This window comes from Leishmania braziliensis, chromosome 27, assembly GCF_000002845.2.
Source record: "Leishmania braziliensis MHOM/BR/75/M2904 complete genome, chromosome 27".
In the NCBI taxonomy this organism is placed as follows: Eukaryota; Euglenozoa; class Kinetoplastea; order Trypanosomatida; family Trypanosomatidae; genus Leishmania; species Leishmania braziliensis.
The window spans coordinates 1,013,831-1,029,064 of record NC_009319.2 but is presented as its reverse complement, the minus strand read 5'-3'; the positions used below and the strand labels follow the sequence as shown (position 1 = coordinate 1,029,064).

At 59.0% G+C, this 15,234-nt stretch overlaps 7 protein-coding genes across 7 annotated transcripts; all 7 read right to left on the bottom strand.

Annotated features, from left to right (window-relative positions):
• Positions 1 to 776: 776 nt before the first annotated feature.
• On the bottom strand, positions 777 to 1,967 carry LBRM_27_2610 (putative heat shock protein DNAJ; the record flags this gene model as incomplete). The annotated part of the gene is made up of 1 exon (XM_001565964.1): positions 777 to 1,967. The coding sequence occupies one exon, from the start codon at positions 1,965 to 1,967 to the stop codon at positions 777 to 779; it is 1,191 nt and encodes a 396-aa protein (XP_001566014.1).
• A 1,027-nt stretch (positions 1,968 to 2,994) lies between these two features.
• LBRM_27_2600 (putative TPR-repeat protein) lies at positions 2,995 to 4,458 on the bottom strand (the record flags this gene model as incomplete). Its single annotated transcript, XM_001565963.2, has 1 exon — positions 2,995 to 4,458. The coding sequence occupies one exon, from the start codon at positions 4,456 to 4,458 to the stop codon at positions 2,995 to 2,997; it is 1,464 nt and encodes a 487-aa protein (XP_001566013.2).
• Positions 4,459 to 5,110: 652 nt separating this feature from the next.
• On the bottom strand, positions 5,111 to 5,452 carry LBRM_27_2590 (hypothetical protein, unknown function; the record flags this gene model as incomplete). Its single annotated transcript, XM_001565962.1, has 1 exon — positions 5,111 to 5,452. The coding sequence occupies one exon, from the start codon at positions 5,450 to 5,452 to the stop codon at positions 5,111 to 5,113; it is 342 nt and encodes a 113-aa protein (XP_001566012.1).
• A 474-nt stretch (positions 5,453 to 5,926) lies between these two features.
• LBRM_27_2580 (conserved hypothetical protein) lies at positions 5,927 to 6,388 on the bottom strand (the record flags this gene model as incomplete). Its single annotated transcript, XM_001565961.1, has 1 exon — positions 5,927 to 6,388. One exon carries the CDS (start codon positions 6,386 to 6,388, stop codon positions 5,927 to 5,929), a length of 462 nt encoding a protein of 153 aa, XP_001566011.1.
• A 463-nt stretch (positions 6,389 to 6,851) lies between these two features.
• Positions 6,852 to 8,009, bottom strand: LBRM_27_2570 (conserved hypothetical protein; the record flags this gene model as incomplete). Its single annotated transcript, XM_001565960.1, has 1 exon — positions 6,852 to 8,009. One exon carries the CDS (start codon positions 8,007 to 8,009, stop codon positions 6,852 to 6,854), a length of 1,158 nt encoding a protein of 385 aa, XP_001566010.1.
• A 385-nt stretch (positions 8,010 to 8,394) lies between these two features.
• Positions 8,395 to 9,057, bottom strand: LBRM_27_2560 (putative vesicle-associated membrane protein (vamp); the record flags this gene model as incomplete). Its single annotated transcript, XM_001565959.1, has 1 exon — positions 8,395 to 9,057. One exon carries the CDS (start codon positions 9,055 to 9,057, stop codon positions 8,395 to 8,397), a length of 663 nt encoding a protein of 220 aa, XP_001566009.1.
• An 861-nt stretch (positions 9,058 to 9,918) lies between these two features.
• LBRM_27_2550 (sucrose hydrolase-like protein) lies at positions 9,919 to 11,388 on the bottom strand (the record flags this gene model as incomplete). The annotated part of the gene is made up of 1 exon (XM_001565958.2): positions 9,919 to 11,388. The coding sequence occupies one exon, from the start codon at positions 11,386 to 11,388 to the stop codon at positions 9,919 to 9,921; it is 1,470 nt and encodes a 489-aa protein (XP_001566008.2).
• Between the last annotated feature and the right edge of the window lie 3,846 nt (positions 11,389 to 15,234).

Sequence of the window (15,234 nt, the reverse complement as noted above, 5' to 3'; positions counted from 1 at the left end):
AATGGGGGAGGAGGGGCTTGAGAGTGAGGGGGGGAGAGGGTGGGTGGGTGGGTGGATTCACGGCGGCTGATCCGAGAGGGGCAATAGCGAGAGAGAGCGAAAAAAGAGAAGAGAAACAAAAAGGGAGGTCAAAATAGGAAAGAAAACAAAAAGAGGAAAGTGAGAGAGGGGGAGGGGGGAAGAGAGAGAGACGCACCACACACACACACACACACAATCACCAGCTCGGTGTGCTTATGCCTGTAGGAGAGGAAACCACAGAGACGGCGAGCGCGCACCCACAGTAGTGGAAAAAATAGGGGGATCGAGAGAGAAAGAGAGAGAGAGAGGTAAAAAGAATGAGTTGTCGCGGTGGCAGCAGCAGCACGTGGACGCGCCACCCTCCTCCTCCACTATTGCGGCTCTCACCACGCACCCGCCTACTCAGCCGCCCTCACACAAACCCGCACAAGAAGATGCGCACAACAGTCGGTACGTGCCCAAGTACCGCTCGTGAGCCCAATAAGAAGTGACACTGGCGCGTGCCGCTCTCTGTGTCGGTGCGTGGGTATGTGTGAGTCACTCAAGCGCTCCCTGCGTCTCTCTCTCTTCACTCGCATCCTCCTTTGGCCGCTTGCCATCTCTCTGCCTTCCACTCCGCCACCCCCTCCCGAGCGACTGTTTCGCCCATTCCTTCACAGGACGGGCGTCGCTGCGTCTGCCGCCGCGCCTCCCGCCCACGTTGCCACACATCAGCGGGCCCCACACGTCCCATATAGTGCGTAGTTGCCCCACTATCACTGCTGCGCGCAGCCGGCCGTCTGCACGCGCGGCTGGTCGCCATCGTCGTCGTAGGCGTTGCGGCGTGCCTCCTTTTCCAGATCGACGTGCGACTCCTGCAGCGTGTGCATCTCGGCACCGTCCTTGGTCGGCGGCTGCTGCGGGTAGCCGAGCATCTTGCGCAGCTCCGGCACGGCCGTCGGCCGCAGCGTCTTGGGAAAGACGACGCGGAAGTGGAGGATGAGGTCGCCGCGCTCCATGCCGCCAGTGTGTGCGACAGGCATACCCTCGCGGTTCACGCTGTACATAGTAGCAGGGTCGATGACGGTGCCGGCGGAGGAGGAGACGGCTAGCTCGCGGCCGTCGAGCTGGGTAATGTTCAGTGAAAAGCCAGTGAGGGCCTCAGCGAGGGAGATGGTGTGCTCCATGAGGAGGTGGTTGCCCTTGCGGATGAAGTTCGGGTGCGGCTTCTGGTCCAGAATGATGATGATGTCGCCGGAGAGCTTGACGCTAGGGATCTGGTCACCCTCCCCGCTGAAGGTGACGCTGTCGCCACGGTGCATGCCCTTCTCCACCACCACCTCGAACACCTTCTTGTCCTTGTGGATCTGCTGGCCACGGCAGCTGAGACACTTGTCCTCCTCTCGCAGGCTTGTGCCCTTGCCCTTGCACGCCGGGCACGCAGTTTGTATCTGCTGAATAAACCCGGGCTGTAGCTGGCGAGTCACCATCCGCACACCTCGGCCACCGCAGTCCTTGCATGTGGCACTCACGCCAGCCACCTTGGACCCGGTGCCGTTGCACTGTGAGCACAGCCGGTCGCGGGTGATGGCGAGCTTGATGGTCTTGCCGCAGTAAAAGGCCTCCAGCGGCACCGGCAGCTCGTGCACAATGTCCTTCGGCTTCGGCTCGCCGCGCGGGCGGCCACCACCTCCAAAGAAACTCGCGAAGATGTCGCTCGGGTCGACACCGCCGCCCTGCATCTCCACCGCGTCCTTGCCGAACTGGTCATAGCGCTTGCGCTTTTCGGGGTCCGACAGACATTCATACGCGACCGACACCTCTTTGAACTTCTCCTGCGCACCAGGTTCGGTATTCTTGTCCGGATGGTACTTAAGCGCCAGCTTGCGGTAGGCGCGCTTGATCTCATCCTCGCCCGCGTCGGGGCTCACGCCGAGGGCGTTGTAATAGCCGGTCTCCTTCACCATTTGTGGGGGAGCGGGTGAATAAGTGTGTCTATTCAGGAATGAGAAGGGAGGGGGGGAGTAGAGCGCTGCTCCAACTTGTTGCACAGCAAGCACACAGGGAGAGGCAAACAGCAGCCGCAGCAGAGGCAACAACGATGCTGATACACTGGCGTACACACACACACACACACACAGCCAGTCAGTCCGTCAGTCCGTCAGACGCGAAAAGAGAGGGTTTAGTGAGGCGCGTGAGTTTTGTGGAGGGAGGAGGTCCTGCAGATGTGAACGCCTCACAGACCGAGACACAAAGACCCGACTGAAATTCAGCTTTAATATGCGTTAATGCGGTCAAGTGGCTTAGGGAGGGAGGGAGGGAGGGAAAGAGCAACGGAGATGAATAGTGGCACGTTCCTCTATGACTCTGCACGCGTGTAGGGTAGGGGGAGGGGAAGAACGAGAGAACAACAAGGGAAGGTGGAGAAAGAGGTGAAAAAAGGGGGAGGGGAGCCACATCAGCGAAAAGCTCCTTCCCGGGGGGGGGGGGGGGGGCGCACGTTGGTACCACACGCCTCTTGACCCGCGAACGGCAATGCGTGCTGCCCTGCCAGCCGTTGCTGGCTCCTCTCCATGTCCCGCAGGGACGAAGAGAAGAAAAATCAGAGAGTGAAACGACAGCGAGGAGTGCGAGTAGGAGAGAGAGAGAGAGACCCCCCCCCTCTCCCGCCCCCAACTGACGCACACGCACTCACAACTGCAGACAGACACGCAGGCGCGTTTCCGACATGGGCAACGCCAAAGGGGGGGACAAAAAAAGGGGGGATGGAAAATATGCCATGAGCTGGGGAGGAAACGGACCCGCGACGCACAGGCACGCGCCCACGTACACGCATACCACCACCAGCTGTGCATTTCCCTCTGTGGGTGAGAGAGAGAGAACTCACTCACCCGATTTAGCTTGCTGCGCTTAGATCATGTGGAAAGCGGAAGTACACACGCACATACCCGCTCGCTAACCTCCGCCTCCCCCTCCCCCTGCTGCTGCTGCTGCCTACAAGGGCTTCAGTTTGCGTTCAATGTGTTCGATGTCCTTGGCTGGTATGTCAGGGGCTGAGCGAAGGAGGTCCAGTACATCTTGCACGACTGCCTTCTCCTGCGCATTCAAAAACAACGTCAGGTCCTCGACGCGACGCACCTGGCACAGCCCTCTGGCGTACTGCAGGGCAACTGTGGAGTGGAAGGTCTTGACGGCTTGCAGGATGCCGAGAAGCATCTCGGGCGTCATATTGCTGCCAAAAAGGTTCGCCATGGTGGCGGGGTTGAGCTGCCGCACGTAGTAGTCGCGCAGCTCCGGCTGCTGGCCTACCTCGCGAAAGCGGCGCTCGAATTCGCTAAAGGACTTGGGCGCGGTAAGGCTCTCCTTGGCGATGGAAGGGCGTGGGCGGGCGCGTGTGGTGGCGGATGTGGGTGAGGGCGACGAGGAGGCCGGCGGAGATGACGTCACTGACGATGGCGTCTGCTTCACTGCGGGGGTGGCTGCGGCAGGTGAGGACGCCGTCTTCTTTTCCTCCGTGGAGGACTTCTCCTCCTCCTCGATTATCTCGACGCGCTCATGGCGGCGCTGCCGCTGGGCCTGCGCTGCTGCCTCGCGCTGTGCCTCCTGCCGCGCCTGCACCTCGCGCGACTCGCGCGCTGCCGCCAGCCTGCGCAGGTCCTCCTCGATGCAAGCCTGGCGTAGGCCCTCCTCCTCCGTTGATAACTTGGAAACCGATGTCACTGGTGCCTCGCCCGCTGCTTCATCATCTTCGCTGTCAACCTCCTCGATAATGATGCGCTTCTTCGCACTAGTGCCGGCTGTGGCGGAGGCCTGTGACGCTGCGGCCCGCTTTGCCTGCAGTGCCCTCGTCACGCTCTCCATCTCCTGCTGAGCACTGACGTCCTTGGGGGCGAGGGCAAGCACTGCCTCAAGATCTGCGCGCGCCTCGTGCAGCTTGCCGAGCTGCTTGCGTGCCACAGCACGCCGGTAGTACGCCTTGACATACCCAGTGTTCATGTGCACGCACGTCGTCGCGTCCTTTTCCGCAGCCGTCCACTGACCGAGCTTGAGGTAGCACATCGCCCGGTTCGCGTACAGGACGTGCGTTGTAGCGCTAGCTGGGTCGAGGTCGATGCCCACAGTGTAGGCCGCCACCGCCTCCGACAGATAGCCGCTCTGGAAGAGCGCGTTACCCTTGTCCTTGGCTTGCTGGATCGGGTCCGCCACAGCTCCAGCAGCGGTGTCGCCACCAGCGCCGGCTGCCCGCGCCTGCTGCTGCTGTATCGCCCCCTTCAGTGACGGCACCGTTCCTCGAATGGGTGGTTCGGCTGCGGCCGCATTGGCTGACAGAGGCACCTTGCGCTGTGTCCTAGCCACCTCCCTCGCTTGCATGGCGTCCTCCCACTGCTCCAGCTCCTTGAGCTCATCCCGCAGGTCCTCGGACTGCTGCCGGATGGCCTCCGCCACGCTGCGATCCATCTTCCACAACTCACCGGGTGTGTAGGGAGGGGGGTCAAGCTAGGCTTCTATGGTTCGTGTATAGTGAGTAATGATGCGGTATGGAGGGCGGCTGATGAGGTGCTCTAGGGGTGCTGCCGAAAGCAGCGGAGAGGGTGAAAAGGGAAAAGTGAAAAGAAGTGGCCGAGAGGGGTGAGGTCGATGGGGCGGTGTCTCGCTGTTCCCCAAAACATCGTAAGAAGAGAAAGGAGATGCAGAAAGGCCCCCCTTGCGTGCACACACACGCGCGGGTAACAGCAGCGAGACAGGGAGACACCCACAAGAGAGAGGCAGTCGGATGTATTTGTGTTGTGTTGTGTTTTGGGGGGATATCGCGATTTACTTTTGGTCGCCTCAGCCTGCATTACTGTGAGCGGGCGCGGGCGGAGAAAGGCGAGGGGGGAAAGAGGCCACCAAACCACAGCTGACCTCCCGGCCGCCAAGTCCTTTTTACGCGCCCACCCCCCTCCCACTCTGGACATCCCCGTCATCTACAGAGGACGGCACACGCACACGTTGCGTACACTGACGCACACACACACACACATATATACCAGCAAGAACGCCTTTGCTTTCGAATTGTGTGTGCCCCCACGGGGGGGGGGGGGGGGGGGGGGGTCGTCAGCGGCGGCGGTCACTGCAGCCAACCCTGAAGGAAGTAGAGCACCATGAAGACAGGCACGTAAACAGTCACGGGGAAGCGCACATAGTCGTCGCGAGTGGAAGATGCGTGCGCGGCACCATCGCCATCACAAACGAGCCACCAGCAGCCGACGAAGATCAGCGCGTGCAACAGGCCCAACATTGTCAGCCAGTCCGTGCCCAACACCGTCAGCGTGAGGGCGGCCATCCAGACGCTATAGGAAATGAGGGCGACACGTCCGCGGCTCAGCAGCTGCCATATGTTCGCCACCGTGTCCGCTACCATGAAGGTGGAGGCAAATGTGATCAGCGCGAGAGCGGCAATATACAGCATTGCGTGCGTAGCGACAGAGAGAGGGAGCGACGCACACACACACACACACACGTGTTTGAAGGGACGAGAAGATGCGCCCAATAAAAACAGCCGTGTGAGGAGGAGGGGGGAAGGGGGCAACACCGTAACGTCACTGCTAATGAGCCCCCTCCTCTCAGAGCACCACAGCAAAGTAGACCCGAAACGGGAGGGAAAAGGCACGCAAGAGGAAGACGGCTTCACCACTGTGTGTGTACTCAAACGAGCGAGAGAGAGAGAGGGAGGAGAGGGGAGGGAGGGAGGGAGATGGAGGGGTGCAAGAGACCCTCGTCGTGTGCGGAGGAAGAGACGCAGCGAGTGGGTATGCGAGGGGAGTCTCTCTCATTTTCATTTTTCTTTTACGAAGGGGATTTGGTACGGGTAAAGGGGGGGGGGGGGGGGAAACGGCATAGCTGGCACGCATACACACACACACACAACACACCTGCGGTTCCCTCACCGCAACTCCTTTAGCGCCTTCGCTTCATCAGCGGCAGTCCAGCGCTGATCGCGGTCAAAGGCGTTCTTCACCACGTTAATGACACCAACGAACGCCTTGCGTCGCTTGATGTTGTCCTCGTCCTTCGCGTCCTGCTCGGCGCGAACGTAGGAGGCGTACAGGCGCATGTAGTGCAGCGCCTCGCCCTGCATGCGGGTCTGCCACGCAACGGCCACGGTGAAGACGGCGACCCACACCAAGAACGACACCTTTCTGCACTTGCGCTTGTACTCGATGTCCACCTCCCGCAGTAGATACGGGGCAAGCTGGGGGTCGCGGCGGGCGTAGAGGTCGAGGTGCTTCATGTACGGGGACCCCTTCGTACGGTGCTCCAGCAGATTCCAGCGACGGCTGCACTGCATCGCCGCCCCGCAGCCAGGCACCATCGCCGCCGGGCACACCAGCTGCAAGCGCTTCATGGTGCACGGCGAGGGAAAGAGAGGGCGCACCGCAACGCCAAGACTTGCAACGCAATAGAGAGCCAAAATGAAAATGAAAGAAAAGAGGCGGAAGGGGGAGAAGCAAAGAGTGAGAAGAGTCCGATGGAGAGAAGATGCGGGAAAGGGTGGAGGCGAAAACGTACGCGCCGGCACACGCACCAATCCAGCTGCACTGGCACTGGCACGGCACGTTTGTTTGCTTGTTTGTTATTCCCCTTGCTGCAGTGCACGCAATTACCGGTCTGTTTTGCTTGCTTGAACTCCTCCTCTCCGCCAGCGCGCTGCCCGACTGTGAATGGGTGAATGCCCACAGAGAGAGAGAGAGAGAGAGAGGCGGACCTTAACGGAATCGGCACGGCTGCCTCTTATACGACTCGCACAGAGAGGGGCCAAGGGAACTACAGTGGCTCCATCGCCGCACCCGCCCTTCACCTTATACAAGTCACTCACGCGCGCGCTTCACCCCGGCGCCAAGGGAGGAAGTGGCAGTGCTGCGCAGCTTCTTCAGCTTTTCCAGTATCACCCGCTGCGTCGTTATCGCCTTTGGCTGTGTAGCGTTTGCGAAGCGCATCTTTGCCGCCGCCAGGCGCTTCGTCTGCGAGGTGCCAAGACGCTTCTGCAGGGCCTGCGCGTAGCTGGGCTTTGCTGTGAGCGCTGCCAGAAGGTGGTGCTGGGCCGCCTTGCGCGCACCCATCCGCTGTGTCACGTCCGCCTCCTGAGTGATAACGGCAGCAACCAGTCTGTTGCCCGCCCTCTCGTCGTCGCAGCGCTCTAGCAGATGGGCGACGATGTGCGCGTAGGAATCACGGGTGCACAAATCACGCACCGTCGGCCACTGTGCCATCGCGCTGGTTACCTTATTCACCAGCGGCACCGGCGCGTGCGATGCGAGGAGGGCGAGGATAGCCTCGCGTGGGTGCGCCTTGGCATCTGGCTTCATGCTAGCCGCCAGTGCCTTCCAAACAAAGTCACTGGCCGCGTCGTCCGCCGCCCTCTCAAACAGTGCGCAGCAAAACGCCTCCGCAGCGGCGGCGGTGGCGGCGTCCTGACACGATCTGCCCAGCGCCCTCTGCGCCTCACTCGAGGACAGGAGCGCTGCAGCAAATGCGTCGTCCACCAGCGCGAGGCGAGCGGTGGCGGGCAGTGTAAAGGGGGACGTCATCAGCGCCTGCTTCTTGACAGCCTTCAGAGAACCAAAAAGTGCCTTGTGGGATTCACCGGTGCAGTCCTCGCGGTAGGCCAGCCGCTCTAGCAGCTGTGACAGGCACTTGGTCATCTCCTTCTTTGGAGCCGCCGTGAATGACCATACGCCCTCGTCCGCTGCAAGGAGCTTGCTGGTTACCTGCTCCACCGTCGCCGTGGTGCCATAGCGCACCAGCGCAGTCAAGATCGAGACGCCGTGAACACTCTCCAGCATCGCCGGCACAAAGTTGCTCACCGCGGCGCACAGCTGCTTCTGCGGTGCGCGCACCGTCGCGGTCGACAGGACGTGGGTGACGTTCTTCGCAGAGACTGCAGAGCAGAAGCATTCGGCGCCTGCCTCCTCAATCGTCTCAGCCCACTTGCGTGGGTCGATCGAGAGCGTCGCTGCGGAAGGCATGATAAATAGCGTGCAGAAATCGCCTAGAAAAGTCAGAAAGTGGAATAATGTGCTATGAAGCGGAAACCCGTTTGAGTTGCGAAGAGAGAAAAGAGGGGAAAGTGGACATGAAGGGGAGAAACAGCAACGCAAAAAAAAAAACGCGACGCAAACGTTCACATCACCAGTGTCAGCGGATTTAGACAGATGTCTTTCGGTGTAGTTTTCTTTTTGCCAAGCTCTAGGAAACAGTGAGAAGCAGAAGCCGCCATCACAACAAATTGGAAAAGGGGGAGAAACAAAGAAAACAATGCGAGCAGGAAGGGGAAAAGGAGAAGCAAAAAAAAAAAAGAAAAGCGCCATGTGTGCCACAGCGAGAAAAACACCGCAAACAAACTGTTTCCAACTAGCATTTCTTAAAATCGATACCGCAGACAGCAAGAGTGATGATAAGGGCGAGGATGGCGAGAACGATGGTGACGCCCACGATCACCTTGATCCTGTGCATCAAAATAGTACGATTAAGTGCGCGCGCATTGGTGTGGAAGCCCTGTGCCGTGTCACGCAGGAGCTCAGTACGATCGCACAGGGTATCGATACGGTCACCCCGCTCGATGATGCTATCCAGGTTCTGGAGTATGACCTCGCGCGTCGTATTCAACTGCTCCTTGATTTGGCTAACCTTATCCTCTTGAGTGTTCTCGTTAAATGCTTTGCGAGAGGAAGCTAGCGTAGAAGAAAAGGTGTGGCAGTTTTCTGGGGTAAGGTCAGCGTGGCGCAGGCATTCCTCAGCTCTGCCGGCGAAGGCCATCTTGAACGCATCCTTGATCTGGATGAGAAACCCAAAGACAATGCGGTTCTCGTAGTGACCCGAGGTAGTGCAGCCGTAGATAATTTCATTCTCGACAAGGAAATGAAATACCTCCTGCTCCAGTTGGTAGCTCACCTTCGTATCGTGGCGAGGAAGCAGGCTCAGCATCTTTTGCAGCACTGGCCCCGCAGACGGCGAGACGCTGTCCTCCGCAATGATCGTCCACTCGAAAGCTACCAGAGAGCTGTTGATAGGCATTGTTACAGCTTCGAAAGAAAAGTGTGGGACAGGAGATGGAACAAAAAATAACTGCAGAACGAGAGAGCGCGCGCGAGAGAGTTGGTTTGGGAAAGTTGCTAACCAGCTTGCCGGTTTACGTTCGGGTGGCTTTCATAGCAGCTACTTCGTCAAAGAAGAGGCTGCAAAATCAGCAACTGCTCGTCAGGATTTTCGAAACTGCGATACGATTACAACCACTCGTTGCATGTGTGTGTTTGTGTTCTGATGATCAGTAAATCTCGAAAAACAGTCATTGATAGAAAAAAAAATGTAGCAAGGCATGCAAGTAAAAAAGGAGGCACGCGTCGGAGAAAGCCTACCCGCAATAAAAGCCATAGGAAGCAACGACTGGAGAAAAAACAAGTGCAAGGAAGAGTAAAGCAGCGTGCTCCAAAGACTATCGTTCTTTTTATTTTTTTTTTTTGTGTGTGTGATGTCATTCTGTTTCACAGGTATTGTGTTGAATGAGGGTGACAGGGATAAAAATGTAACAGGAAAAAAAGAAAGAGAGGCGTTGGTGTGCGTATCCGCCTCACAGGAGAGGAAGCTCGGAGCGGGAGTGAAGAAAAAAAAAAAGAGGGAAAAGAAAATATTACATGGGCAGTACAGCCCAATAAACGACCTCAGCTCGTTTATTATGTCGTTCTCCTATTTCATTGGCAACATATGATGAAGACACAAAATAGTATATATATATATATATATATATATATATATATATATATGTTTGTGTGTGTGTTCTTGCTCGCCTTGCTTCAGAGTCCTCATTTTCTCAAAAATTGTTGATATTTTTCGTATCCTTTCTGCCGTGCTATCATGTTAAAGCTGCTCGAAGAAATACTACTGCATAACTGCCTGGTTCAACGCCCAAATGTCGCCTTGCATAATGTGGGCGGTGCCGTTGACTGCAAAGAGAGAAAGCGCCCGATCCTTGCGCGCCGGATAAATGCGGGTACTCAGCACAGCCTCACCTTCGTTCACGAAGACCTCTACGCTAGACATGTCAAAGTACGCGTGCACTAGAAGTAACGGATGTACCGGAAGCGCATAGCTGCGGTATCCGCTAATGTCGTAGTTGGGGTAGTGGCGGTTGACCACGAGACGCTTGCTTTGCTCATCGACGTAAATCTCCAGCCCTCTACCGAGCCACAGGCCGTACTTTTCTGCCGTGCTCTTTTCCAGGTCGAACAGCACGCGCACCTCATACGACGTGCAGTCATTGAGCAACCGCACCTGCGTATTGTCACACACAGTCTGCTGCGATACATGCTGATAGGTACTACGGATGTTTTCCAGCTCCTTGATAGGCAGCGTACGAATTCTGCCACTAACTTCGTCAACAAGAAGAACGCGAGGCAGAGAGAGCATGCCCGCCCAGTTGTGCTGTTTTGTGGGCATGTTCGTGTCCCACATGTCGAGCCAGCCAATAAAGACACGTCGACCGTCATGCGTTAGGAAGGACTGTGCTCCATAAAAGTCGTGTCCCAGGTCCAGCTTTTTGAAGCTGGAAGTGATGCTAAAGATCTCATTCGGCCTCCATACGCCCATCAACAGCCCTGTTTGGTACCGATTCCGGAACATGTAGTCATCAGACTGCATCCCTTGTGGCGAGAACATAAGCAGCTGGCGGTGCTGCAGTGAGAAAAAGCCGGGGTGTTCGCACATGTATACGTTACGATCATCTGACTTGGACAGAATCATAAATGTACTGTCGTCCCAATCCTCCAGGTCATCAGTGCTGTATAAGAGAAGCTGGCCCTGATCCTTGGAGTCGCGACCGCCACACACCATCCACCATCGCCCATCCTGGAACCACACGTACGGGTCTCGGAAATGGAAAAAGCCGGCCGGCGGCTTTACTACAATACCCCGCTTCTCAAAATAAAACCCGTTCTCGCTGATAGCCAGGCATTGCACCTGATATATCTGACTATCATCGGCAACATCGGTAAGCCAGTGGTGGCCAGTGTAAAATACATAAAGTCGATCATCGTATACGACCGCGCTGCCAGAAAAGCATCCATCGCGATCCCACTCATCACCAGGAGCAAGTGCGATGGGATGGTGCCGCCAGTGAATCATATCATCGCTCGTCGAGTGACCCCAGTGCAATGGTCCCCACTCCACGCCAAATGGGTTATGCTGGTAAAAAACATGATAGAGACCATTGAAGTAGACTATACCACATGGCGCATTCATCGAGCATGCATACGGGGAAATGTGATAATGCGGGTAAAACTCCTTGTCAACTGTTTTTCGGATCGCCAGCACAGCGTTGTTCGCTTCCGCAATGCGATTCTCGTGCGACATTGAAGAAACCCTTTTGTGCCCCTCAAAAAAAAAACTACCTCTACTTGTGAAGGTGGAGAAGAGAAGAAAATGTGTTTCACAAAAGGCGACAAGAATTTGTAAGAGTGTAAATAAAACTTCAGCATTGAAAAGACCAACCCCTAAGAGGGCCATGCGTAGCCAAATGGGAATCAGTTCTACCACACAAATCTGACACGAATCCACCATCCACCCAACACATCCACATAGTTAATCCCCAAATGACATCCACAGCAATTCTCAAATTATGCAAGAAGCACAAGAGAAAAAAAAATACCTCTCCATGCTAAGAAATTCGCCATCCACCGCCACACCACCCCCCCCCCCCCCCATCAAGAAAAAAAGCAGTAATCTTGAGAAAGGCACAGCTAAATACCTCCACAAAAGCACCTTTCTCACTAAAACAAAAAATCAGACAGCAAGCACATCTCACAAACACATCAAACACTACATCCGGAGCGCTAAGCTCAAACAACTCTGGTATACCGCAAATAGCCTTCCATGCGGATGAAAAAGGTGGCATATGCAGATGACCCCCTCTGCGATGGTGTCCAAGCGCATGGCGCTCATATAAGGCTCAATAGGGGGGGGGGGGCGCACGCGATACCCTCCCTCCCCGACACGAGGAGTGTAGGAGAGAAAAAAAGGGCACGGACCCGACAACGAGCCGCGCGTGGTGTACGCAGCTGGTTGCCGGGTCCGGTGACGGGAGTATGCACCTCCGCCTTGGATGAGTTGTTTTGATACGTGGAGCGCACAAGGGTGGTGTATAGCGGGTCCCCCCCTCCTCCTCCCCGCTCTAGTGCACGGCGACCTTCCCACGCAGAGCGCGGCACGCATACACGCGTCACAGAGCCCAGGGCGGCAGCGACCCCCTCTCACCTGCTGCCCCCCTCCCTCTCTGCGGGGCTGTGTCCGGGGGCGGGGGGATATTTTCGGCGCACGCCAAAGGACATCCATGCGTGGCGGGCACGCGCTCCCGCCTATGCGTGTGTGGGGGTGGACGGTGACCGCCGCTGCGGGTGGCCCTCTCGGTGATGGTGACCGCGCGCGTGGCGCTCTCAGTATAAGGCGGAGAGAGGCGCTTGCGATACCCTCCCTCTCCGACACGAGGAGCGTAGGAGAGGAAAAAGGGCACGGACCCGACAACGAGCCGCGCGTGGTGTACGCAGCTGGTTGCCGGGTCCGGTGACGGGAGTATGCACCTCCGCCTTGGATGAGTTGTTTTGATACGTGGGGCGCACAAGGATGGTGTATAGCGGGTCCCCCCCTCCTCCTCCCCGCTCCAGTGCACGGCGACCTTCCCACGCAGAGCGCGGCACGCATACACGCGTCACAGAGCCCAGGGCGGCACAGCGACCCCCTCTCACCTGCTGCCCCCCTCCCTCTCTGCGGGGCTGTGTCCGGGGGCGGGGGGATATTCTCGGCGCACGCCAAAGGACATCCATGCGTGGCGGGCACGCGCTCCCGCCTATGCGTGTGTGGGGGTGGACGGTGACCGCCGCTGCGGGTGGCCCTCTCGGTGATGGTGACCGCGCGCGTGGCGCTCTCAGTATAAGGCGGAGAGAGGCGCTTGCGATACCCTCCCTCTCCGACACGAGGAGCGTAGGAGAGGAAAAAGGGCACGGACCCGACAACGAGCCGCGCGTGGTGTACGCAGCTGGTTGCCGGGTCCGGTGACGGGAGTATGCACCTCCGCCTTGGATGAGTTGTTTTGATACGTGGAGCGCACAAGGGTGGTGTAGCGGGTCCCCCTTGCTCTAGTGCACGGCGACCTTCCCACGCAGAGCGCGGCACGCATACACGCGTCACAGAGCCCAGGGCGGCACAGCGACCCCCTCTCACCTGCTGCCCCCCTCCCTCTCTGCGGGGCTGTGTCCGGGGGCGGGGGGATATTCTCGGCGCACGCCAAAGGACATCCATGCGTGGCGGGCACGCGCTCCCGCCTATGCGTGTGTGGGGGTGGACGGTGACCGCCGCTGCGGGTGGCCCTCTCGGTGATGGTGACCGCGCGCGTGGCGCTCTCAGTATAAGGCGGAGAGAGGCGCTTGCGATACCCTCCCTCTCCGACACGAGGAGCGTAGGAGAGGAAAAAGGGCACGGACCCGACAACGAGCCGCGCGTGGTGTACGCAGCTGGTTGCCGGGTCCGGTGACGGGAGTATGCACCTCCGCCTTGGATGAGTTGTTTTGATACGTGGAGCGCACAAGGGTGGTGTAGCGGGTCCCCCTTGCTCTAGTGCACGGCGACCTTCCCACGCAGAGCGCGGCACGCATACACGCGTCACAGAGCCCAGGGCGGCACAGCGACCCCCTCTCACCTGCTGCCCCCCTCCCTCTCTGCGGGGCTGTGTCCGGGGGCGGGGGGATATTCTCGGCGCACGCCAAAGGACATCCATGCGTGGCGGGCACGCGCTCCCGCCTATGCGTGTGTGGGGGTGGACGGTGACCGCCGCTGCGGGTGGCCCTCTCGGTGATGGTGACCGCGCGCGTGGCGCTCTCAGTATAAGGCGGAGAGAGGCGCTTGCGATACCCTCCCTCTCCGACACGAGGAGCGTAGGAGAGGAAAAAGGGCACGGACCCGACAACGAGCCGCGTGTGGTGTACGCAGCTGGTTGCCGGGTCCGGTGACGGGAGTATGCACCTCCGCCTTGGATGAGTTGTTTTGATACGTGGGGCGCACAAGGATGGTGTATAGCGGGTCCCCCCCTCCTCCTCCCCGCTCCAGTGCACGGCGACCTTCCCACGCAGAGCGCGGCACGCATACACGCGTCACAGAGCCCAGGGCGGCACAGCGACCCCCTCTCACCTGCTGCCCCCCTCCCTCTCTGCGGGGCTGTGTCCGGGGGCGGGGGGATATTCTCGGCGCACGCCAAAGGACATCCATGCGTGGCGGGCACGCGCTCCCGCCTATGCGTGTGTGGGGGTGGACGGTGACCGCCGCTGCGGGTGGCCCTCTCGGTGATGGTGACCGCGCGCGTGGCGCTCTCAGTATAAGGCGGAGAGAGGCGCTTGCGATACCCTCCCTCTCCGACACGAGGAGCGTAGGAGAGGAAAAAGGGCACGGACCCGACAACGAGCCGCGTGTGGTGTACGCAGCTGGTTGCCGGGTCCGGTGACGGGAGTATGCACCTCCGCCTTGGATGAGTTGTTTTGATACGTGGGGCGCACAAGGATGGTGTATAGCGGGTCTCCGCGCGGGTCCCCCCCTCCTCCTCCCCGCTCTAGTGCACGGCGACCTTCCCACGCAGAGCGCGGCACGCATACACGCGTCACAGAGCCCAGGGCGGCACAGCGACCCCCTCTCACCTGCTGCCTCCCTCCCTCTCTGCGGGGCTGTGTCCGGGGGCGGGGGGATATTCTCGGCGCACGCCAAAGGACATCCATGCGTGGCGGGCACGCGCTCCCGCCTATGCGTGTGTGGGGGTGGACGGTGACCGCCGCTGCGGGTGGCCCTCTCGGTGATGGTGACCGCGCGCGTGGCGCTCTCAGTATAAGGCGGAGAGAGGCGCTTGCGATACCCTCCCTCTCCGACACGAGGAGCGTAGGAGAGGAAAAAGGGCACGGACCCGACAACGAGCCGCGTGTGGTGTACGCAGCTGGTTGCCGGGTCCGGTGACGGGAGTATGCACCTCCGCCTTGGATGAGTTGTTTTGATACGTGGGGCGCACAAGGGTGGTGTAGCGGGTCCCCCTTGCTCTAGTGCACGGCGACCTTCCCACGCAGAGCGCGGCACGCATACACGCGTCACAGAGCCCAGGGCGGCACAGCGACCCCCTCTCACCTGCTGCCCCCCTCCCTCTCTGCGGGGCTGGTCCGGGGTACGTGG